Below are 25,895 nucleotides of genomic sequence, written 5' to 3' on the forward strand. Positions count from 1 at the left end.
ATATTACACTTGTGGAGTAAAAAAAAGGCATCATAACTAAAAAAAACATTTCATCATCACCAAGAACTTGCCTTTTTTCTTCTACTTTGTCAACAAAGTGGTGACATATTTTATTTTTTTACCAATTAAGCGCCCATTGGTGTATCGGAACTTCTATTCTCATCGAATAACGGGGGAAACCCTAGGTTAATAGAGAAAATTACTAAAAAGCCATCATTACCTTAGCGGATCCATAAACATCCTGTAAACTTATTGTAAACTCGATATATACCTAATGTCAGTGTAAATTAGGGGTTTATTTGGTACATACCTGATGCATATTGAGTATACACAAAATACACTCAAAGTTTACACTGCATTTACACGGTGTATATGCGCACGATATACACAGAGTTTACACCGAGTATACACTAAAAAAATTTTTGAAGTCCTCAGAACTAAAGTTGTAAAGAAAATTTTTTTTGAAAAACAATAAAATTAAAAAAAATCAAATTTAAAAAAAAAAAAAAATAACATTTTCAAAAAAATTAACATATTCAGGAAAATTAAAAAAAACACACACATACATACATACAGTCATGCAGGCACCATCGTAAAAACGGTCGGAGAAGCTTCCTAAGACCTCAAAACGTCGAGATCTAATGAAAACTTAATTTTCAAAAAACGGGGTGAAGCCAATAACCCGAGTCGAAAAGTTTCAGCATTATTTCAGACTTAATAAACTGCTAGCCAACGTTTAAAAAAAAATAAAGAGTGGCTATTTAACCCGAGTCGATAAGTTTCAGCATTATTTCAGACTTAATAAACTGCTAGCCAACGTTTGAAAAAAATAAAGAGTGGCTATTTAAAATACATTATAAAATGAGCCTGAACTCACACTGAAAAGTCTTCATATTTCACTTTTCAGGACCTTCAGGTTAAAATTAAGCTCGAAAATAAAATCAATTAGTCAGGCTATTCAGTTTGACCCTAGCGTCAAATCAGGCTCTTCAGCTTGAAAATAGTTTAAAATTAAGGCTTTTCAGGTTGATGTTAAAGAAATAATAATTACCCAGGTAAAGAAATAATAAATTGTTTTTTTGGGCCGACGTTAAGTTGGAGGTGAGGATTTATACTGTTAGTACTATTATTCTATTTGATTAAATAAAATAGAAATCATTGAAATTATTTAATAGTCCAAGAACAACGAATTATGTATGGTCATGTATGGAAATTGGAATTAGATGGTTGTCTATGACCGAATATGACCATATTTAATTAAATTAAAAAAATAAAATAACAGATTTGGTTTACTCTCTTTTAAATTTTTTGTTCAATCATTTTGGTGATGCAGGGACTGTTAGATATGTGAATAATTGAATTTCTAAACGAATTAGAGAATTTTGGATTCAGAGAAAAAACGCTACACTTATCAAGGACTGCACACACATCAGTCGGATTCGAACCCGGGACCCTACGCACGAAAGACCGACGCCTTAACGACTAGGCTACGCAACCGACAGTGACTACTCAATTTAGTTGTATCCTACACAAGATCGAAAGAATACATTCACTTTTACAGTCATATCAAGCTGTTCAGCTTGAATTCATGCTTAAAAAATTATTAAGTAGCAGGTTGTTCAGGTTAGGAATAAGTTCAAAGTGTATGCTAGTTTTAAGCTGAACAACCTAACAGCTTGAATTCAATATTGCATGCCTGAAGCGCGAGCGTAGGTATGCTCTACTCTCGCCTAAAAATATATAAACTGGAGTCCGTCAGAGTTTTATTTAAATCAATAATAATATAGTAGTTAAAGTAAATCGGCCTTTATACCTCAATTAAAGAAAACATCAATGGTCATTTTTCTAAACAATAAACAGCTGGTCCAACACACAATTTGGATAAAAAATGAATTTTTCAGAAAAAATCCTGTAAAATACATGTAACACTCTTCTTGTAATCTCCATAACTTTCGGAAAACAAAACTAATTCTTTTAAATTTTATTTCAATATATCCGTAAATTCGTTCTAACAAACTGATTAAAAAACCACAACTCTATTATTATTCGTTTGATTATAAAATAATAAAATGTGTACTGTCAAAGCTAAAAAATTTACATCTCAGGCTGCCATATATAAAAAAAATATATAAACAGAATTAGTGAAGACCTGCTTCTTCTATCGGAGCGTGCTAGATGGCGTTAGCAAAGATTTCCATTCTATCCGCGCGAATTATTTAATATTTCCTATAATAATTTTCTATTATAATAAATTAGTTTAATAGTTCCTTAAATGTAAGCAAAAAAAAGAAAAAAATAGGAGTCTTTATGAAAAAATTAACAAATCGTAACGTTAACATTTAATCTAAATAATTCGTGTATGACACCACCGCTTAAAGCATGCTCATTTGGATTTTCCAAACTTTCTTTTTCATACTTTAACAGGCTATTCAGTTTCAATTCAAGCTAAAATTTTGTTAAGTAGCAGTTTATTCAGCTTGAAAATAAGCTTAAAAGCTTAAGCTAGTTTTAAACCGAATAACCTACAGGTTATTCAGCTCGAATTCAGTGTCTTTTTAATGCTATAGTAGGCTGTTCAGTTTTGAAACAGCCTGAAAATTCCACGTAAGTTTGAAGCTTAAGCTTGTTCAGTTTGAATCCAGCTTCAATTTAATCCCACTAGCAAGCTGATCAGTTCAATTTGAGGCTCAATTGAGCGCAGTCAGTTTTAATTGAGGTTCAGTTCAGCGCAGTCAGCTTCATTTAATGTCCAGTTCAGCCTAATCAGTTTGAAATAATGCTGAAACTTTTCGACTCGGGTAACTTCCCGATTTTTATAAATGTTCAATTTTCTTAGTGAAAAGATAATAAAAAATAAAATTTTGCAAATAAACTTGAGTAATAACTGTTTTTTTGTTTTTATTCAATAAAAAAATATTTACTCAGTGGGGACTAAATCAACTGAAAATCATCCTCGCATTCACTCCACAAATTTTTTACAGTGGACAAGTGTTTATAATTCATCGTTAATTAATTTTTCGTAATTCAGTGAGTGAAAGTATATTTTATATAAAAAAAAGTCACACTTGAAAAATTTTTGACTTCGCTTACAGCACTCAGAAAATTTTATGAAAATACTCTCTAAACTTGAAATAGTTAAATTTTCACTGTTTTTCTCAGTGATCAACTAATTCACAGGAAAAGAGTAAATTTTATGTATAAATAGTGAAAATTTTACTTTTTACACAGTAGATTCAAAACATTACTTTTCAATAAGTAATTATCATGAGAACTATTTACTACTAATAATTACAGTGAATTTTACTGTTTTCATAAGTACATCATTTCACTGGGTAAATGACTGTATATGCACTGATTCCAAGTGGCCGACTTTTAGCTATGGCAAATGGTGAATATATACTGTGAATTAGTGATAATTCACTATTTAAGGTTTAAAGAGTAGGAGAAAAAAATTTTTGTTGTAAACTTGGTGTTAGTCTGAATGTACCTACATATTTGTTAGACGAAGATAGTTTCATACCGAGGCAATAAAATAATTTTGAAAAAAGTTAGATCATCGTCATGACTTCTGGGACGGGTCTGATACTTTGGTAACAAATTCGATCATTTCATTTCTTATTTTTAACTATTCATCTAACGGTAATTTATTTACATCTGTGCTTTAATTTGATGATATTTTGGCTTAAGACAGCTAAATAAACTAAAAAAGGAAATTAAATCTTCATCACACACACTGGGTCGGATGTACTACTTTGGCGACAAAGTCGATCATTTTAATTGTCTATTCTGCGGTGTTTCATTTACATATAACCTCCAAAAGACTTTGCATCTGATTTATATTGTTTCTCTGAACTGTTCGACAAATTATTTGTAAAGAATGAATGTATCATAGTGACTTACAATGAATAGCTAAAATAATTAAAAAGCGAACAAGATCTTTCATTTGACTATAAATTCGGATCTGGGACTTAGTTGATAAAGTGAATACTTTTTTTTTCTATCAACTTAATTTGCTGTAGTCTATCAACAGTTGTGGTGCTATTGAATGTTATACTGCTGAAAAAATTGATTAATAAAAAGAACTAAGAAATGTCATTTATGAACTTCGGATCAGATCAGCTTCTTTATCAACAAAATGGATAATTTTAACTGTTCCCGTTAATGATTTATATCCCAGGGGTTTATTTATACCGATGCTTCTATTCAATGATATTTTGGCTTAAGCATCGAGATTAAAAATTTGATGATGACTTATTATGTTTGGATCAGATTGGCCATTGCATGGACAGAATGAAAAATTTGGATTTTCATTTTGATCTACCTTGCAGTGGTCTATCTAAATCTTCACCCTTATATAAGCCAGCAGTACAGATTCTGTGTAATAGTAACAAATTAGACAATTGAAATATTAAAAATATTAAAAAATTCGATGATCAACGTTATGTATGCTCCTATTTATGAATGTTTCGACAAAGTTATTGATATTTTCAAGGTTTAATCTGCAGGAATAACAGAAAGTTGGAAAAAAGTTATTCAAAAAATGATTCCTATAAATACGGTATTTAATATTTTACTTTGTTAATAAAGTACCTTACTTGTATTAGTCAACAATTTACGTGGTATTATTCCTAATGATGGTATTTCTGTTTGCCTACAAAATTCATAAATTTGTGTTAGAAAACAGTGGGTCGATCAAATATACGGATCTGTTGAAAAAACCGTTGATATTAAGAAAGACAATTAAGCTACAATTGTAGGTATGCTCGAATGGGTTATTAAAGATATAAGCATCGTTCAATTCGTGGTTGATAGAAAATCAAATGTACACCGTTAAACATCAAACAGCATTTCCCTGTTTAGAGAATCTCATAGGATCCGACAGATTCTCATACATTCCGATAGAGATTTTATAAGAATGAACGAGTTTTATGAGAAGTGCTATAGTTAAGTATAGGGCCTTATACATACGGCTATAAGAATCTATCGGATTTTTTAAGTAGGGTTACCAGACAGTTTACTGGATAACAGCGTGAACATAAAACTTTTCAAAATTGACGGTGACGATTTGAAGTTGTTATTATCGAGATCGAGATTATTATTAGACCATACCGACAAGAATTTATCAATTATAAGTTGAGATATTATTGCTGACAAGAATTAAATTAGTCTGAGATAAGAAAAATAAGTCATTTTATGGCTGAAAAAAATTGTATAGATTTTATGAGAAATATAAATTGGATGTGAAGGTGGTTCTTATACATATTAGATTGTGCCAAAAAAAATCAATAATTTTTATTCGGTATCATAAGGAAATTTTAATGTATGTAACCGAAAAAAAAAAAAAAAAAAAAATACATTGCAGCCACTAGAGCTCTGTATCTCAATAAAAGAGCTTGCGCTCATCTTGATACAATGTCTTATATTGAAATAATATAGAAAACATTTTTTTTTTACTTTCGAACATTATAAGGGAAAAAAAAAATATAGATTTTATTTAACAAAGTCTAACATATAAATATTTTTTCGAGGACACACTCTCAAAGGCTTAGGTAGAATGAAAGAAGATGCCTGTTACAATTGGAGGACTCAGACCAGAGAAACACGTCAATGCTTTTTGGTAAAGAATTTTATTTGCTATAGAAGCCATAACGTTGCTACCTCTGGAAAAAATTTTTTCATCAACTTGATGTTCATACTTAGGTTTTTTTTTTTTTTGATATTTTATTTGTTCACTAAAAAAGTCCTGTAATTTTTTTTAGAAGACTCAGAGAGAATAAACACATCAATGCTTTTTTGTAGGGAATTTTATTTCCGATAAAAGCCATGGCATTGCTACGTCTGGAAAAAATTGTTTCATCGACTTTATAAAAATACTTTGGTTTTTTTTTATGGATATTTTATTTGCTCACTAAAAAAATCCTGTAACTTTTTTTTGGAGGACTCATAGAGAAAAAAAACATGAATGCTTTTTTGTAGGAAATTTCATTTCCGATTAAAGCCATGGCATTGCTACCTCTGGAAAAAATTGTTTCGTCGACTTGATAAAAATACTTTGGTTTTTTTTTATGGATATTGTATTTTCTCACTAAAAAAAGTCCTGTAACTTTTTTTAGAGGACTCAGAGAGAAAAAACACATCAATGATTTTTGGTAGAAAATTCAATTTGCAGTGTATGCTATGCCTTTGTTTCTGTTGAATGCGATGGTATTGTAACCTTGACGAAAGTAGTCAGAATTTTTCTTTAATTTTTATTTCGCTCAACTTAAATTTACAATTTGTACCAGATTTCAATATCCATGAATTTCTTTTTTTTTTAATCCAGTATTTTTCCTTATATTTATGTTGTAGCTTCCTCAATCTTATCTAAGTTCCTATATTTTTTCATCCATCAAAATTGTCACGGTGCTTTTAGAGTTTTCCTCACAATTTTTAATTTCGAGGTTACTGCCTCGTGTTTTATTAGCGAAATTCGAACATAAGGTTATTTACTGTGACAGTTCGATCATATTGAATTTATGGATACCAACTTGAAAGACGCACTGTCCAGTACTGAATGGCAGGAGGTAGTCAAGAAAATGGCGCAGAATATTCTACCGGTTACCAAGCGCACGGTGGCCACGCAAACAATTGAAACCTGGCTAGCAACAGTACCAGAACCAGGGTGTCTCAAATGCAAAGCTACGGACCACGCAGTTCAGAGGGGCCGGTTACTGCACAAACTGCAGGAGATTGGAGATAATAACAACACATGCCCATACCAAACCTGGCGTACCGATGGCTACAGAGCCATGAGGGGATATTGTCGCCGCTGTTTGACACAATATCCATTTATCAACGCGACATGTATAGAGTGCCGACGACGTGCCAATCTGGACAAAGCAGCGAGAGAAGCATACTTGATTTTGTCACCATAACCAGATTAAAACCATAACTCAATCTACGTGTTACTTGCAGAGAGACAAGATAGAAAGCAGACCAACCAATAAAACAATATCAGCAATAGTATACATTTATAACCAGGTTTTTAATTTGTTTAATATTGAGCTTTCAATTTTTGTTCCTAATTTTATTTTTTGTTTTTCTTTATTTATTCTCTACAAAATACAAGCACGTGATTTTCGAGTACCGATTTTGACGTAACTGCTCAGTGAGCTCAATGTGATATTAACTAAGCAAAGTATTTTTAGTTTTTATTTTTCATTTTTATTTCTAGTTCCATTTTTATTTCTATTATTATTATTATTTTCTTTGATTAGTTTTGTACTTAGCAGTCCCAAATATTAGTAGTATCAGTATTTAATAGAAAATGAGCTACCCACACGAAAAAATATATATTTCGGCAAAATAGTATATATCTGGCTTAGATCTTTAGTATTGTCGTATGTATGCTATTTTACTGGCATATATTCCCGGATATATATTTGCTATAGCAGGGTCAGACTCAAGAAAAGCTGCATAACTTCATCTAATTTGCAGGTGTACGTAAACCCAAACGTAACAGTGTGTGTGTGAGTGTGTGTGTGTGAGTGTGTGTGTGTGTGTGTGTGTGTGTGTGTGTGTGTGTGTATGTATGTGTGTGTGTGTGTGTGTGTGTGTGTGTGTGTGTGTGTGTGTGTGTGTGTGTGTGTGTGTGTGTGTGTGTGTGTGTGTGTGTGTGTGTGTGTAAATTTCTTATAACTTTTGACCTAATCAACCAAGCTGGATGGTTCCTACTGCAATCAGAGGAGTTTGTCAGTCATTAACTTTCTCAAATATTTCAGATCATTTGATCCTGTAAGCTCGAACATATTTGCGAATCACGAAAAAAAATTTGTTTTTTTTTTATTTCTACCATTCATAAATCAACCATTTCCAAAATTCAATTAGCCCTAGAACGTAAGAGAGTACGCCACTTGCCACATCGAAAATCAAAATCGGTTTATCAGTTCAAAACCATCGTCGAGGACAAGTTTAATTAATAATAAATGTCATCTTTCCTGAATGAATCATAATGTGACGTACTAAAATGTATTTGAAATCATATCAACTCTTTATTTTCATGGTCTCCCTTGATCACTTCATAATATGATTCGATTCGTTTTAGTTATAGTATTCTTGGAAATCTTATCTATTAACGATTTGATTTTGGTCAAAACTAAATTAAATCTTTATTTCGATCTCTTACATTGTGTAATGGGTGTGCTCATTATATTGGTTTAGGTTGTGGTCCCAATATAATAAGTGTCCAACACATATGCAAAACTTGAGGCGTTCTGCGAGCCTGTCTGACTGTCTCAGTATCTCCAGGTGAGGGTAAACCCCGAGTGGACCACGCAGTGAAAAATGAAATTTACGAGAGAGAGAATTCGCTGAAGCTTACACTTGTAAAGAGAAATGTTCAGAAATAATTAATATGTAATATATAGAAAATGAATGAGTCTGGCATTTATTCAAGACGGGTCGTCTTACAAAATTTTAATATGACAGGTGAACAATAAAATTAGAATGGATGATGAATTTGACTCGACAAATGACTTTGAAAAGATTTTATACTGACTCTACTAGTATAAGATTATAAGTGACTCTATTTTAACAATATTTCTCAATGACTCTATTTTAACAATATTATAATGACTCTATTAACAATTTTATACTCGAGAAAACTCCACTCACTTCAACACTTTTGCTCCAACAACTGTCCCGTGACTTCCGCCGATCTCTCCAACAAGACACCAATAGATTTCTCTGGTCCTCTAGCCTCTTAGAACCCAATCCTCAGGTACCAGGTCCCAAGTCCACTCCCAAGACCCAATCCTCCAATAATCCACAGTAATTTATAATAAACAGAATAAGCTTTCACTCACCAGTGGGCTTATAAGCTCTTGGCAAATGGCGTGTGTGTGAATAAATTTACACTGGATGTTGAATGTGGATTATATAGTCGTATAGATATGTATGAGTGCGGGAAATGCGTCCGTCTCTGATGAATGCCAAAACCAAGAGAACATCTCTCGAAAGTTGCCGAGCCTCGTACCCCTCACTCGCAGGTTGGCCAACGTCTACAAAACAAAACTGCTCTAAAACTCGACAGCAGTGACCCCAGCGACGAGTAGATTGTTTGTTTATCGGCCGTTGTTGTAGAAGGAGGTCGCTCTCGTTTCGGTGCGAGTCGAATTTGAATTTAAATTTGAAAGATATAAATTTCGCCCGTTACAATTGATTCTTGCCTGAATACATTTATGTTTTTGAATATAATCGTGAATAATATTTTAACAAATAATCGTTCAATATTTATTACCGATTTTCAAATTTTTAAACTTCAACATAAAGCGCAACTCGTTTGAGCTTGAAAAGCTCATGAAAAACAATTACATTCAAAAGTATTTTAGAGCTTGACGAGCTCGGACACATCAAGAAGTTTTGGGGCTGGCCTGCAGAGCCAATCGTTGCTTCGATTTTTTTCTGAACTATATTTTTTAAAAATAACTTTCCTGCATAGATTAGTATATAGCAGTTTTTTTTTGGTTTGTTACTCTGAAGACAAGTTATGGTATTTTTCATCACAAATGATTTAAACTATTGAAACCACACACAAACCACAAACAAAAATTCAAATATTTGTTTTTGCTTTCTTGTAAATACAGTTATACATCAATTTATTTGTAAAATGAGTTAGCATTGTTCCAAAGTGCTTCGCTGATTACGTAAGTTTTGTCATCAAGTGATTTACCATTCCTAAAATCAAATCTTAAATGAACGTATGCAACTGAATGGTCAAACAAATCATTAAAATAGTACGCTAATAACGGTGAAAAATACGAGGAAAATCGTTGAATAGTTTTTGTATGACATCGAGGTTGTGTGTGATGAGCTACAATGACCGTAGCCCAGGAGTAAAAATCAGCCAGTATATAGTAAATATTTGGAAAGTCGCTCCATCCATAATAGAATAGCTCTATAGTCACTGCAAAATAAGTGCATTTTGTTCGAAAACAATTATCATTTATTTCATTATCATCAGATATGATTCTAGAACCATTATCCGCATCAACATCAGACACAATGTTAGGATAATCCACTATGTCATATGCAAAGCCGGCTATATTTCGATTATACACTATAAAAGTTGCAGTAGATTCGTGATCATTGTCTTTCCAACGTGATAATATGCTGTCTATAACGTTATGTTCTATTGTTATGCTATACAGCTCTTTGACTGCCTCTACAATTTCTAGCAAAAATTCATTCGTTATTTTGGTCTCAAAATATAGTGAGAATTCATCACTATCACGTTCTTTAAGACTTGTAGAAAACATCATTGATTAGAAGTGTCGTACACAATTATTTGATTATAATAGTCTAAAATATAGAATATAGAATTGATAAAAAATTACGTTTTTTTATAACTGTCGACATAACAGTGCTATTTTTATGGCAAAGACATCAACCGTAATGTATAATATAATTTAAAGAATTTGTTCATATTGCATTTGATGACAAGATCTCAGTATTAATAGAATCGACGCTTACAGTGAAAGTATCTCAGGTTTCCGCTTCTGATTTCACTGCAGCTAAAATATGTTACTTTACGTCGAATTCCAAGAGACCTTTTTTTTCTTTTCTGTCGGCGGAAAAACATTTGTGGCGGGTAAAATTAGCCCCTAAACTTGACTACGTTAGGAAATTCATAGCTACGACCACACTGGGGGTCTGGAGCAGAGCCCCCCAGGACTAATCCCAGTAGCGACGACAGCGGCACCAAATATCCTTATAACGCTAGACTGAGAGTTCGAACCGGCAGTTCTTGCTTAAAGTGCTCACCGCGCTATCAAGGTTGAACATACACCCGGAACATCTTACCCTTTTAACGTAAAAAGCTAGGATACCAGAACTATGACTCTACGATTGTGCCTGAATTTTCTGCAGGTTGTACGGCCATCCGTGCAAAAATAAACGTGAATAAATAATGAGACTTCTATCCCTAAGCGACCCCAGCCCCTAAGAGGTGTCGAAACTTTAACGGGGTAGGACGTAAGATACCTCCTTGATCATTGATCCGTTGATCGAGCTACCTAGTACATTCTCATTGCAAGGGAATAATCACATATACATACAATTTTTCATATAATTTCAGGTACAATTATAAAAGAGCCTTTTAAAGTAGGGTGGGTTGAAAAAAAACTTTTTTTTTGTTTTTCTTAGCATGGGGGTAGAATTTGTACCTTACAAAAAAAAAAAATTTTTCAAGAAAAAAAAAATTTTTTTACTCAACCTTTTGAGGTGGCCCACTCGTTTTTTAAATAAATAATTGATTAAACGGGGTAGTTCTAACGAAAAAAATTTTTTTTTGTCCAAAATCGTGGAAAACATCTAATAATTGTCGAATGTGATTTTTTTTTACTTCACTTTCATTTTAATTCAAAAGAAAATGCTTTTCATTTTTGAATTTTTTACTTAAATTACGAAAATAATAGGAAAAAAAATTTTTCAACTCCTGACTTTCAATTAGCTTTCTAGGGGACACCCTACCGATTCTAGAACACCATGTAATTTTTTTCGTTGGGACTACCCCGTTTGATCAATTATTTATTTTAACAACGAGTGGGCCACCTCAAAATGTTGAGTAAAAAAATTTTTTTTTTCTTGAAAAATTTTTTTTTTTTATAAGGTACAAATTTAACCCCCATGCTAAGAAAAACAACAAAAAAGTTTTTTTTCAACCCACCCTATTTTATAGGTTAAAAAAAAAAACAAAGAGAGAATAAAACATTATAACTGAAAATCAATAGGTATGAGCTACACATTATGATAGGTCATTCAAAAAGAATAAATGCTCTTAGAAAGCAGGCGTTTAGTATAAAATGGTATACTGGTTTTATGTATGGGTAATTGGGGTTTAAGATGTCATGGATTGTAGGCGCTGGTCCGAAGTTGGTGGTGATGTAGTGCTGCCGAAGATTTTTGAGCTGTGGGCATCTTAGGAGCAGATGTTCAATGCTGTCCTTTTCACCAAGATTGCACAGCGGGCAGCTTTGTGGATATTCAAAAGTGTACTTACAGTTGTTTACATTTATTGTACAGTAGTAGCAGCTAGCCAATCTGAGCTGAGCGAAAACTCTTAGTGTCTGGAGATTTGTTCTTCTTCGCAGATAACTGGAATTTGGATCCGTTGGCGTATAGTGGGTTTGGAGATAGTGGGAGTTATTAGAGAGTCTGAGATCTTGCTGAAGTAGTGAGTTTTTGTACATGTTTAAGAACTCTTCTTCTCTTAAGCACAAGGTGTAAAGGTTTAGTCTTTCAGGGCTCTGAGCTATTTCAGGCGAGACACTTTCGATGATCGATAGAAACTTCTTAAACCAGTTTGTTTTCGCTGTGCTGGTGTCAGTTTTAGCAAGATCAGCTAGCCTGTACGAGCATATTCTTGGTAATCTTGAGTCATTCATCATTAGAATTCTAACTACGTACTTCCAAGTGTTTTTAACCACCATATATGCTAAGTGTGTTCTTTTGAACTCTATTCTAAGTAGAGCGTTTGCCGTTGTCCTGGGTAGGCCAAATACTTGCTTAACAAGGTCGCATTGTATTTTTTCGATCAGCTTCAGATTAGATAGTGCCCATATGGGTGAGGCTGTAGTAGCGTCGCAGCAACAATGCTACCAAAAAGTTTAAAGATGCTCTCCACAGAGTCAATCCTGGACGCATAAATAATAGACAAGACCATGCACAGCGCAGATTTGGTCTTCTTGATGGCGTTTATGGCTGTCTGTTGGCTGAATCCACTTGACAAGATGGTTAGACCGAGATACTCGTATTTTGCAGCTATTTCAATAGACTCGTGATTGAAATTAAAGGTTAGTTTGCTCGTGATTCTGCCAGCCTTGCGACAGCAAATGATTTTTGTTTTTTGTTTGTTTACTGTAAGTTTGTTCGTTTGGCAATAATTGTGCAGGAAGTCTAGCTTCCTTCTCAAGTCATTTTCTGAGCTGCCTAGTATAACTAAGTCGTCTGCGTATAATAATACTGGTATATCGGAAGTGCCATTTATATTTATGCCTTCTCAGCCGTTCTCTCTATATATTTGGTTTTAAGGTCTGCGATGTATAATATGAATCATAGAGGGCTCAAAATTTCACCTTGGAGTACTCCTTCTGCTGAACTAAAACCGCGGGTGAATTGATTATTGCTCTTGATGTAGAACGATGCCGAGTCGTATATGGGTCATTCCATGTCAAATTGACAAATTTTTTACCTAACCGCCTTTGATTTCGCTGAAAATTTTCTATCTTTTCTACCCCCCGAAAGTTATTTTTCAGAATTTTTTCAAATTTTTTTTCCCGACTCAAAAAAAGTTATGAATTTTTGAAAAAAAACCGCTCTTTCATTTTTAAAATGCCAGAACTTTTTCAAAAATTGACCGTTTGGGAACTTTTTTTTTTCAAAATTTTTGTTTTTAAATGTAGTTTTCGAAAAATAATATGAAAGAATTTTCAGAATCCCAGATATATGAAATATTTTAGTTTTTTTGAAAAAACCGTAATTTTCTCAAAGTCCGACCGTTTTTTTTTTTTTTTTGCTCTCAAAATACTTCAACTAATTCTGCAATGATCTCCGTTAATCAAAAGATGTGACGACAATCGCTGCTAATTTTTTTTCTTGATTATAAAAAAATTTTTGTTGAATTTTTGCTGATTTTATATAACTTTATTATGAAATTTTTTTTATTTCCTCATGAAACCTCAAAAGTTGAAAAATAAAATTTTATTGGAGAATTTCAAGTGATTATCGTCTCAGAAATTGTTATTTTTTTCAAAAAAGTAAAAAGAAACGACTTTTCATACTTTTAAATAAATTCACCGTCTCTTAACATCTTAAAATAAATTAATAAAAGTGTAGGGCCGGATAGCTCAACTGGTAGAGCAGTCGGCGCGATACCGAATTGGTCTGGGTTCGATTCCCAGTTCGGGCTATCTATATTTTTCTCAATTTATCTATAAATTGTCTTACTGAGAAGGTTATTTGCTTGTTTGCATGTTTAGGTTTCCACTATATTTAAATATAAAAATAACTTTTAAACCCATTGTATTTTTGAACACCGAACTAACACCGAAGTTGTACAATTTGAGCCATAGCAGCTTGTGGTTTATGGAGTCAAATGCTCTTTTAAAATCTACGAACAGAGCGTATAGGTTAGCTTTGTCTTGTCGCGGGCGAGATTGTATGGCTGTTGATAGATTAAAGAGATTGTCCATGCAGCTTTCGTTTTTCTGAAAACCTGCTTGAGTTTCCGGTATGACATTGTTTGACTCGGCCCAAATTTCTAACCTTCTGTTGAGCATGAACGTAAATAATTTAGAGCAGTGGTTTATTAAGGCTATTCCATGATAGTTCGCGGGGTTTAATTTGCATCCTTTTTTATGTAGCAAGGTAATCGTGGACGTGAACCAGCCAACCGGGATCATTTCGGACACAAGTACTTTGTTAAACATGCAAAGTATATATAATTTCCAATTTTGAGGCAGCGGTTTGTAGTATTTATTCTTGATGCAGTCGGGACCTGGGGATTTATTTGGTTTGCTACATTTAACTTCTCCATTGTAAATTTCGTATCAAGTGGTGGGTCAAATGTTCCAAAGAAGGTGTACTGGCCTTGATCATTTGGCACGGTGTGTTCAGCGTAGAAATTTTCCCAGATGTTTATGTCGATTGGATTGTTATTCGGAGTGGATTTGTTTTTAAAGCGTCTCACAGTTCTCCAGAATTCGGCTGGGCTTTTTAAATTGGCTAGACTGTCTAGTGTTCCGTTTATAAACTAAGCCTTTTTTAATTTGACGATAGCTTTGTAGTTCTTTTTCTAAGATTATTTTTTGCAGTTTTGCAGTCGGTGTCATACCAGGGCTGGGTTTTCTTCTTATATCTTTTTGATTTATTTTCTTTAGTCAAGCCGATAAGGCTGGTGGCAGATTTCATAACTTCTTGAAGATTATGGCTGAGATCAGTTGTTGACATATTAGAAAAATCCACGCAAATTATATGGGAGTTTCGCACATATGACTTGAAGTCCTCCTTTTTGTCTTGTTGTCAGGTATATTACTCTTCCCGGTTCATCGTAATTATCTGAGCTTATGTCGCATTCAAGCGTACTCGACAAGTAGATTCGTAGTAGCAGCGGGAAGTGATCTGAATCATTTTTATATTGGAGTACCTCTAAGTCGACAATTTGTTCAAACGCTTGTACATTTGTGATTACGTAGTAGATAGTGCTGCATCCCTTACTGATATGCGTGATTTTACCTGGTGAATCGCTAATTGTTCTTCTGTTTATGAAGTGCATCGAGTTGTTTTGGTGAAAAGAGTATAATTTATGTCCCCTGGTGTCGATTGATGTTCTAAGCTCCGTTAAATCTGTGCCTATAATGAGGTCTTCAGAAATGTCATCTAGGTTACCAACATGAGCGTTAAAGTCTCCGGTGAGTATAATTGGTGGATATCCAGTGGTTTCATTTATCTCGTCTAATGCCTGCTGGAGTATGTCAAGTGAGGCAGCCATGTTGCGAGATGGTCTAATGTAGACACAGGCTAAAACAAAGGAAGACAGACCGGCTATAATTGCGATACCACCACTTGTATGTCCCATGCTTTTTTCCTTGACAGCTGGAGATGTAACTATGGTGAATTTATCCTAGGTATCACGCCTGGTAGAGTGATTTCGCTGGTAGCCCATGTTTCACAAATACAGTAAATATCGCTGTTCATATATAGCTTGTGATTGAAGAAGTTTTGTAGGCCCCTTACGTTCCATGACATGATTTTTAGCTATTGGTTTGGCTGTGACCAATTAGGTCTCTGCAGTTTGGCACTGTGAGTATCAACAATGTTCACCTGTCGCATAGTTTCATTATTTAGGTCCCAACTATACCACTTTTTCTCCACACACATGAGACTTTCACCGTCTTGCCTGTGTTTCTGAGTTCAGCTGCCTTTTCTTGGAGTTTTTTGTTGCACAGAAGAACTTTTTTGGGGAGTTCGTGAGTTGTAGATACAGAAGTGTGTTTTAGAACGCGTGTCTTGGTGGACATTACTGTCTCTTTGGCGCTGAAGCTATTAAATTTCACGCGTGCGATTTTGCGTTCACGGTTAATGTGTGTGACACTTCCAATAACGTTCGAAAAATCAAAATTAATGTTAAAGAAGTTGTTTGGGTTACGTAACAAATCACCCGACGACAATTCACCCGCGACATTTCACCCGAGGACCATTTCACCCGCGACATTAAACCCGAGGACCAGTTCACCCACGACATCTTTTCGACAATTGAATTTACGAATGATAATGGAACTGATAAGGTAAATATCAGGTAAACAATATATATAATGCTGTAATTATACAGTTGAAAAAAGATTTATTTGTATTTTACCTACATAAAATATCACGAGAATTATAGATAGTTTTTATTATTATTTAATTCAGTAATTTAATTTAACATAATTTTCTTAATAAGATTATACCTTCAAAACACGAGCAATATTTTTAAGATACTGCAATTTCTCATCAGCAGTATAAGACATAACGATATTTTTCAAACGATTATTATAATTCTGATATACTCGGCGTTTCTTCGGTAACAATAAACCAGTACGTAATTGCAACAGTTTGAGCTCAACAATATTTTGTTGGGATTTCAATACATTAATAAATTTACTAATATTAGCATGATTGACCCGAATCAAGTCATTAAATGAATGATGCCAACCTTCCATTCCATTATTTGACCTAATTTCATCATTAATCACACTTAAATAACAATTTCAAATTTTAATATCGAATAACGGCGAAGAGCGAGTCTTTCCATTCCGTTTCTTTATTCCAATCCATGTTGATTCATAGTAGTCTAATAATCCTGATAATATTTCATCATTATCAACGAAATATTGACTAGTAACAAGTTCTTCATATGCTAGAATTACATCATCAACTGGGACAAACGATAAAGCCATTAGCATTCGAATATTTTCAGATAGATTAAGCGTGGTATTGTATTGAGCTTGTAGCCCTTGGACTTGAACATGACGCCAAATACATTGCGTATGATGAAATAAGCAGCCGGTTATTTTCACACCAGGAAAAACTTCTTCAAATGCATTCATGTACGCTGACTCAAAGTCAGTTAACATACGTCGCATCTTAATGACACCAGGAAGCAGTTCCTTTATCTTTCGTAAAATCCCTAGATAAACTGATTTAGATTTACTGGATGACAGAACATAAACAAATGGTAATGTATGTTCACCGACAACGCCATGTATAGAATACTGTTGTAATATTAATTAAATAAAGACATGCCAGGACTGATTGGTGGTTGGGATGTTTGAAAAATACGCAAATTTGAAAATATAACAATATTTTTATTTGTCACAGCACAAAATATCACTGGGTTGCAAATTAAATAGTTTATTTAATTTATAAATACTGTTTGAATGTCTGAGCTCATGAATACGTGAATAATTGAATGCAAATTATTGAGTTGAGCTCGAGTAAATAATGAATTAAAAATAATCAAGTTGAGTTTAATTGAACACTGAGTTGAATGCAAAAATGTCATGATAATAAGTAACATGATGTCAGAGGTTACTGAGCGAAGTGAATTATTGAACACATTAATTACTATTTTTAATAGCACTGAATACATAAATATTTTTGTTATTGAGTTTTAATAGTGATGATCACTTAATTGAATTGAATTTAATGAGCTCATGATAAATTACACTGATTTTAATTTATTTGTTGAACACGTGGTAGCATGATAGCAGAGGCTACTGAGCGAAATATAACTTTGAAATTAATTAAGAAATTGAGCATAATGATAATTAAATAAATAATAAAACTGAGTCTTTTAAATTAATTGAGCACTGATAGCAAGTAAATGTTTAATAAATAATGCACCTGTTGCTTTCTCGATGATATAACCTCGTCAGGAACAGGTTGTAGAACGCTGGATTTCTTGAAGTTGTTTTATATTTATTTTTTGAGCTCTGAGCTCGCAATTATAAAAATAATTATATTTTTTGATAGAGTTATGAACCCTTAACGTAGTTTATTGATTACTTTTAATGATTTACTCGAGATGAGCGCAATTTTAATAGATTATACAAGACACGTGGTGACACTTGAAATTGTATAAACGAATAGATAATGGCGTCGGTCTTCTTGCCACGAGGCAGGATAAATTCATGCGCATGCGTCCCACAGTGCAAGTCAAGTTCCCATAGATGGACACTAGGCCCCAGTAGGTGCTGCCTCTATTTGCCGGAAGTTCAACTACATTCAAATTTGAATGTAGTTGTGATTACGCAACAAATACATCTGTTGAAACATGGCCGGAACAGTACGAAATGTCCCATCTCCACACCAAATTTCACATTCACTTAATTTTTTCAAATTAGCGTCAGTTGAAAATATCAAATAGCGATTCCGACGACTCCCGCTTTCATAGAGCAAAAATGGTTCGTTTTTGGAAGTACAGCGTAACTCGTCAGGTACAGTAAAATCAGAAAGCACCGTTTCTTTAACCTTGGGCACTTTTCCTTGTCGAGCGCGTTGTATCGTATGCTGCATAGATGCAACTGAACCCAAACGAGCAATAACAGGTGACTTAATATTTTTGACGACATTATCTATGATAGCAATTGGTCCGACATCATCATTGACGGCACGACGTTTCAAATTTGTTCGAATACGCTTGGCTTTCACATCGACTAAATCGGCGGGATGATCATGTACCGGAGGATCTCCAATAATATTTCCTATTAAATTAAATTATATTTTATAATCTATCGAAATATAAAACGTTAATAAAATATCGGAAAATATTAATTTACCATTTTTATCATCGGTTGTCGTATGAACAATAACAGAACAAGCAAATTTTCCGCTGTGTTCATTACAACGCCAAGTCACACTTTTTTTATTTAAGCTTTTACAGGTATAAACGTATCCTTCATGTATTAATAAATTTTTTCCTAGTTGGGATTTGATAAATTTCAATGGCATTTTAAAATTAATAATTGATAACACTTTATATATAACTTCAATTATGATTTTTGATCACATGTTTTGCTTTATAATATAGTACTTTAGTCTGATAGCACGAAATATATTGAAAATTAAGGTGTTTCACAATGACATACGGGATGTATCCACGATAATTAAGAATAATATTGACCGATAGGTGGCATGAAATGTCGATTCAAAAACAGTGGGAATTTACGATTGATTTTATTTGCGGGTGTATTGTCACGAGTGATTTGGTCTGAGGGTATATTTTCTGGGGGTGTATTGTCGTCGGGTGAAATGTCGTGGGTGAAATGTCGCGGGTGATTTGTCCGCGGGTGAACAGACGTGCTACCGTTGTTTGCATCAGTTGTAAGGCTGCGATCTGTCCATTCGTGGTTTTTGACGTTAATATTCATTTGTTCGGTGAGTTTTTCTTGTTGGTAGATCATATTTTCGAGCTGTTTGATTTTTACTTGAGTTTCTTCCAGCTCTGGAGTGATGCCTTGAACTGATGGAATGCTGATTTTGCCGGACTTGATATTTCCGATGTCAGCTTCGAGTTTGTCTTGTCTCGCTTTGATGCCGTCCAGCTGACCTATTAGCTCTTTCTTTACTTGTTTAATAGCCTCTACGTTGTTCTGTTGGCTTTTTTCGATTTGCTCTTCGATTTTGTTAGTATTCATATTTATTTGCTTGCTTAAATTGTTAAACATGGTGAAAATAGTCTCTGTATTGATTGACATTGAGCAATCCATGTTATCAAGTATCATGTAGGGTTCCGTATTAGCAAGTTCTTGGTGCGTGCCTTGCTCCAGTGTCTGGTTTGCTATTTCAGATGTAGACTTGGATGCATTCTGTATACCTTCGTTCATTTTCTTGAGATGCTGGGAACTGTTTTCTCATTCAGACATCGAGCTTCCGAGATCAATGTCAACTGGCCTTTTCCTTTAAAGATAGTCTTCAATGCTGCCTGACGATCCGGCTCTATCACGAGTGAAAGCTAGTGGTTTCGACAGTCTTCCTTTGGGTCTAGATGTTTCCCCTGCCGGGACAGTAGGTTTCGTTCGTCCTACAGAGGGAAGATAATTGCAACTGAGTATGTTGTTGGTTCCAGAGATGGCGTCACTGCCATCGTTGTGAATACTTTCTGTTACCTCTGTCTCACCTTTCATCATAACCTGAAAAGTGGCTTGATATTTTTAGAGCAGGATTAAAGATTACCACACAGCGTATTTTATAGAACTAATTGCTTAAACGAGAGCTCAGATAACACACTTTATTTTTTACGTGTTTTACACTTCACTTCACTTCTAGGAATATCAATTTTATGTAAAAGAATGCGGAGTATTTACGATTTGCGACCGTTCAGTAACAGGCGTAACGTGATTCCCCATCAACGTATGACATATTGCCTAGTAATCTTAACAAGTATGAAATTGAAAATAAATACATTGGGATTCATCGGACTGGACATGTCCATCTAAAGTGGTAATTTTAAGGATTCATGCATCCTCAACTGATTCTTTTTATTGATAGTTGAGGAAATCACAAGAGAATATGCTTAAAATGCACTTTGATGCACATTTCAAAGTTAGAATTTCTTATCATGAGCATTAGATTTAAAGGAACAAATTTGAACAGGAAAAATCTATTACTTTCTACTAAAGTAAACCAATGGTAATTATCCCTTTCCCGAAAGTCCGTCTCGAGGCGTATCAGTGTGAGCTGTTTGGGAATAAAACCAATCAGAGTTCTTAGTAAGGCTGTGTGAGTTACGGTTCCATCGTAGTAATGCATGTATGCGCCCCCTTCTACTATTTTAACTGTCCCTTCTCTACTAAGAGGCTAGCGCTCTCTCACTGTAAGACAAAGACGTACGATTCAAATCAAGAGTGGGGACTCAAGGTCAACCAGGAAATAGTTAAACGATTGGAATAAATAATATACGGGATTTCGTGTTCAAAAAAATCTTGAAACCGGTTGACCCTGCGGGCCAGCCCCGAAACTACCCGCTGTTGCTTAAGGAGCTAAAAAACGTTATTGCCAACATGTATTCGAACTCTTGGACAATACCTTTGAATATTCCTACATTTCCTAGCTTTCTGAAAAAAACGATAGAAAAAAAATTTTTTTTTCTACTCTTCGGTCGACGAAAATTTTCTTTTGAGACTTAAATCATATAGTTGTTTACCACGATGTAGCAGGTTGTCCTGGAATTTTTTTTTAATTTTTAGTAATCTTTCAAAAACTTGTGAAAAAAATTTTTTGCTTTTACTATGAAAAGAAATTTTAGAATTTTTAAAACATTGCATGTATCCCATCAAATATACCCGGGAAAAAAAGTTCTTATATGATAATATATAGATCATATAAAATCATATAAAGTCTTATCATGAAATTAGTCCTATAAAAACTTATATGACTTTATAAAATCTTATGTAATCTTATATAACCGGGAAAAAATGATTATACCTAATCATATATATAATAACTTATATATTGCTGGATCTCAAAATTGGCAGGATCTGATGATATATAATTATTAGGGTGCTTCATTTCGGAGCCAGATTTTTTTTTTCAAGTGCATGTGGAAAAAGCCATAGTTCAACACAAAAAAAACATTTTTCGCGCAAGAAAAAAAATTCGATGTCGATTACAGACTTAGCTTATTGAAGCGCCCTAAAAATTATATATAATCATGCATGAATAAAAAAAAAAATCTGTCTATCGGTTGACCCTGCGGGCCAGCCCCAAAACTTCCTGCTGTATTCGAGCTTCTTGAGCTTGAAAACATTGTTGTGAATACATTTTCGAGCTCATCGAGCTCGAAAATACGTTTGTATTCCATTGTTTTCGAATAGACCGTTTTTTACCAATTCTTTCCCCACGATATCTCACGAACGAATTGACCGATTTCGATGGTTGAGGCGGCAATCGACGTATTTTATTGAGTTCTAGAGCTGATCAAATTTTGAAATTGTTTGGTTGAGTCGTTTCAAAGACATTCGCAAAAAACCGTTTTTTGGCATTTCTTTTGCCCATGATATCTCACGAACGAACGAACCGATTTTGATGGTTGAGGCGGCAATCGACGCGTTTTATTGAGTTCTAGAGCTGATTCGATTTTGAAGTCGATTGTTTAAGTCGTATCTGAGAAATCAATAAAAAACTAAAAAAAGAAAAAATTTTTTCCGTAATTCGCTGATATTTTCGAGTCTACTTGATCAAATGATCTGAAATTTCCAGAAAAGTTGATGGCCAACAAGCTCTTTCGATTGCCACCTTAACCATCCAAATCGGGTCATTAGTTAAAAAGTTATAGACCGGTCACACACACACCCACACACACACACACACACACACACACACACACACACACACACACACACACACACACACACACACAAGTGGGTGGACGTCTATCTGAAAATAGTCAGAATAGCTTCTTAGGACTTTAAAACGTTGACATCTTATGAAAACTTGATTTTCGAAAGCCGGACCGACATCAATAATTTCCCTTTTTTTGCAAATTTTCAATTTTTATCGTAGGAAGTTAACAATCTAAGATTAACGCTATTCAACAGTTAAAAATGAAATTACGTCTGAGTGAAATTACTATTTCCATATTTTTTTTTTTTAGGCAAACATGAAAAACGTCGCTGGAGAGAAGAAGAAAAAAACATAGTTATGAAGGAATTTTCGAAGTATCTTAAATCGACTAAAGGTCCTTCAACGGATGAAGTTGAAGCTCTTCAAAATAAAAATCCTTGTTTAAGCCAACGAACAGTTGCACAAATAAAAACTTGGTTTAACAACCAATCAAAAGAAGTGAGAAGCAATGATTACAGTAAAGAAAAAATTTCGACTCCAAAGGTTAGAAGTATTCAGTCAGTTTGTATAAAAAATCTTCCACTTCATAAAACTAAAAATTAATTACATTCTATGATTATTCACTGTAAATTTTATCTTTAATTATCTTAATATGTACTGGGCTAGATATAATAATTATTATCTATTTGTTATTCGAATTGAATGATTATACTTACATTATTACTTGTTACTTCAAATGTTCAATAAGGAATTTTTACGATTTTGTTAATAATATTCGGAAATTTGATTCAAATAATTTGATTCTTAATGGAAATATTAACATTAGATGTTTTAAAAATAATACATGAAAAAAAAAAACAAAAGGATTTCTTGGCGCATAAAATTTTTACTCATCCCAAGACAATGTTTACTTGCTCTACGAAATCAGTTGAATTATAAATTGAAAACGAAAATTTTCTCGGGGCGAAAAATAATTATCTTGAGCCAAAATACAATTTTTTCTAGTTCGAAGAAAATTTTGGTTTATATTTCATATTGAGAAATTTTTCTTGCCCCAAGAAATCCTTTTTTCCCATGTTTGTTTAAAGAGAAAGACTGATAGTTAAAATTGGTTTTGTTTAATACTAGTCGGTGTTAATGAATTTGGTATTGATTAATTTTTTGATTTATTCATATCAAATCCCTCGCAGATTTGAATCACGGTGGGAACACCGTGAAAGTGTAAACATCGTGGATCCACTGTGGTTACACGGTGGGTTTGTTCCATTTCACCACCGGATATACACAGTGTATCCACTGTGATTACGCGGTGTATCCACCGTAATTACGCGGTGGCTTGACCACTGTGTATACACGGTGTTCCCACTGTGATTACGCGGTGAATCCACCGTGATTCCACGGTGGCTTTGTGCTATTTCACCACCGTGTTTCCACGGTGTATCCACCGCGTAATCACAGTGGAAACACCGTGTATACACGGTGGTCAAGCCACCGTGTAATCACGGTGGATACACCGCGTAATCACAGTGGTAAAATGGAACAAACCCACCGTGTTCCCACCGTGATTCAAATCTGCGAGGGTATACTATAATTAATTTTTTTAACACTAATTACTAAATGAATTGATTTGTTTATTTGTTTCAAATTGCCATTATTTACAATTAATTTTATTTAAGTACTGTAATACTCTATCTACCATAACTGGGGTAATTGATGTTTGTCAAACGAACTCTATTAGCTCAGGAAGTTTTCTTGTGGATTATTTTTATTTACTATCAAATGTAGGAATTACTATTTTCCTCATGAAGTCATATTTTTCTTAAGTGAATCCTAATAGCCAAAGGATTTCGTTTGTAGATTACCGTTAAATTATTTTTATTTACAATGAAATGACTAAATACATTACTGATTTTATTTATGTTACTTTTAGGAAAATGACGTTATGATAACATGGTAGAAGATATTACTTGCAATGTTTGTTAACCAAATAAAATTTTCTTTACCATTATTTTTAACGTATTATTTTTAGATATAAATTACATTGCTTGTTGGATTTTTCTAACACAGTATTTTAAAATTTATTGATAATTTACCATATTTATTATTTTGTAAAGATCTGATGAAACTCTCTCTCTCATCAGAGTGTAAAAAAAATTTTATCCGAGAAATTAATGAGTCACAAAGTAATTTCTAATGAAGGTTCAAGGGTTTTGTGATTTTTCAAAAATTGGACCAAGAAAAAATACAGTACATAACTGTTCGGATGCTACATCTCATTATAAGAATTATGCATTGCTAATCGATAGTTGATAATGACAAATAATGGTTTAATTTTACTCTTCATTTACAACTACCGAATTATATTTATTTATCACAGAAATTCGCAGAACATTAAGCATTTAATCGACAAATTATTTTCCAAAAGTGCTGGTTCAATATTAAACTTTTATGCAAATCAGCTAGAGCTTCAACCACTCTATGGGACCACGAACTTAAAGCTATGACGACGACGAAGGTTACTGTATTTTTTGCAGATACATCAATGATTGTTATATTTATATTGATATTTTATGACAAATTATTACGTTCATTGGATCGTTAATCCAAAATTTAAATTTTAAGGATTCAATCGACAAATCTTTTGGAAAAGTCGATTATAAAAAAAAAGTAAATGCCAATTTCTCTGTCAAAATATCTCCAAAACTATGATAGATACGACAACAACGAATTGGAACAATCTGGATCAAAATTACTTAGTGTACTAATAGTTTTTGATGAATGTGCTCGTAAATTCGAAAGTTTGGCTAAAATTATGACTGTTATCACTCGATCGAGTAAACTGTGTTAAAATTGATTCAACAAGAAACTATAAATTTGTTCATTCGATTTCCTCCTATACCATGATAGATATGTTGAACATAAATCAGTACAACTTGATCTAAAATTTGATTAGGTTCAGAAAGATTTATAACAAACTGGTTTGTAAAATTAATAATTTAGCCCTGATTTTGATTTTAATTGACAAGCCTCTTAAAAAAAGGCGATTATACGAAAAATTGTTAATTTAGTCATTGGATTTTCTCCTGAAGTACGAGAGATACATCTAAAATGAGTTGGTACAATTTAGTCTAAAGTTTAATCGTATACATAAAGATTCATTACGAAATTGACAGTAAATGGAATAGTTTAATTAAAGTTTTCATTTTTATGACTCAAGTGACAAATCTGTATGAAAAATCTGTACGATTTGAAGTTTTTTAACGTCATGAATCATCTATAATCGTAAAATAATATTGCAATTTCTGGTTGCGAATGAAGATTAAAAACGATTAAAAATTTAATCGTTTTTAATCATCTTTAATCATTAATTGACGTTTCAAAACAATTAAAACATTTTTAATCGTCATTAATCGTAATTTCTAATCAGGGATTTGACGCGACTTATAAAGTTTTAAAGCCGACTAAATTTTAGAATCAATCCATCAAATAAATTACAAGTTATCTAAAAAAAACGTTTTTAAAAATTTTATTTTTTA

General features: G+C 33.4%; 3 protein-coding genes across 4 annotated transcripts in view; 1 reads left to right on the forward strand and 2 right to left on the reverse strand.

Annotated features, from left to right (window-relative positions):
• Positions 1 to 23,589, forward strand: part of LOC130675166 (uncharacterized) — a 30,441-nt gene extending 6,852 nt beyond the window's left edge. The window contains exons 1-2 of one of the 2 annotated variants that reach the window (XR_008991224.1): positions 6,964 to 7,020; positions 22,670 to 23,589. Coding sequence is in view for 1 of the 2 variants with exons in the window: in XM_057480698.1 (XP_057336681.1) it covers positions 22,670 to 22,962 (293 nt within the window). In the remaining variant the exon portion in view is untranslated. Of the gene's footprint in view, positions 1 to 6,963; positions 7,021 to 22,669 lie in introns of those variants that run through there. The other variant, XM_057480698.1, reaches the window with a different exon arrangement.
• LOC130675161 (uncharacterized) lies at positions 7,839 to 10,348 on the reverse strand. The gene has a single exon (XM_057480692.1). It carries the CDS (start codon positions 10,296 to 10,298, stop codon positions 9,636 to 9,638), a length of 663 nt encoding a protein of 220 aa, XP_057336675.1. The 5' UTR covers positions 10,299 to 10,348; the 3' UTR covers positions 7,839 to 9,635.
• LOC130675162 (uncharacterized) lies at positions 17,331 to 19,926 on the reverse strand. The gene is made up of 2 exons (XM_057480693.1): positions 18,855 to 19,926; positions 17,331 to 18,779 (listed from the first exon to the last, which is right to left on the reverse strand). Exons 1-2 carry the CDS (start codon positions 19,024 to 19,026, stop codon positions 18,301 to 18,303), a joined length of 651 nt encoding a protein of 216 aa, XP_057336676.1. The 5' UTR covers positions 19,027 to 19,926; the 3' UTR covers positions 17,331 to 18,300.
• Positions 23,590 to 25,895: the final 2,306 nt, after the last annotated feature.

The sequence above is a fragment of the Microplitis mediator genome, chromosome 9, assembly GCF_029852145.1.
Source record: "Microplitis mediator isolate UGA2020A chromosome 9, iyMicMedi2.1, whole genome shotgun sequence".
In the NCBI taxonomy this organism is placed as follows: Eukaryota; Metazoa; Arthropoda; class Insecta; order Hymenoptera; family Braconidae; genus Microplitis; species Microplitis mediator.

Bases quoted from the DNA above. Each gene is read 5' to 3' on its own strand.
- LOC130675161 (XM_057480692.1), bottom strand. From the start codon at position 10,298: ATGATGTTTTCTACAAGTCTTAAAGAACGTGATAGTGATGAATTCTCA.
- LOC130675162 (XM_057480693.1), bottom strand. From the start codon at position 19,026: ATGCCATTGAAATTTATCAAATCCCAACTAGGAAAAAATTTATTAATA. The intron at 18,780-18,854 runs GTAAATTAATAT...TTAATTTAATAG, and splicing joins GACAACCGATGATAAAAATG to GAAATATTATTGGAGATCCT.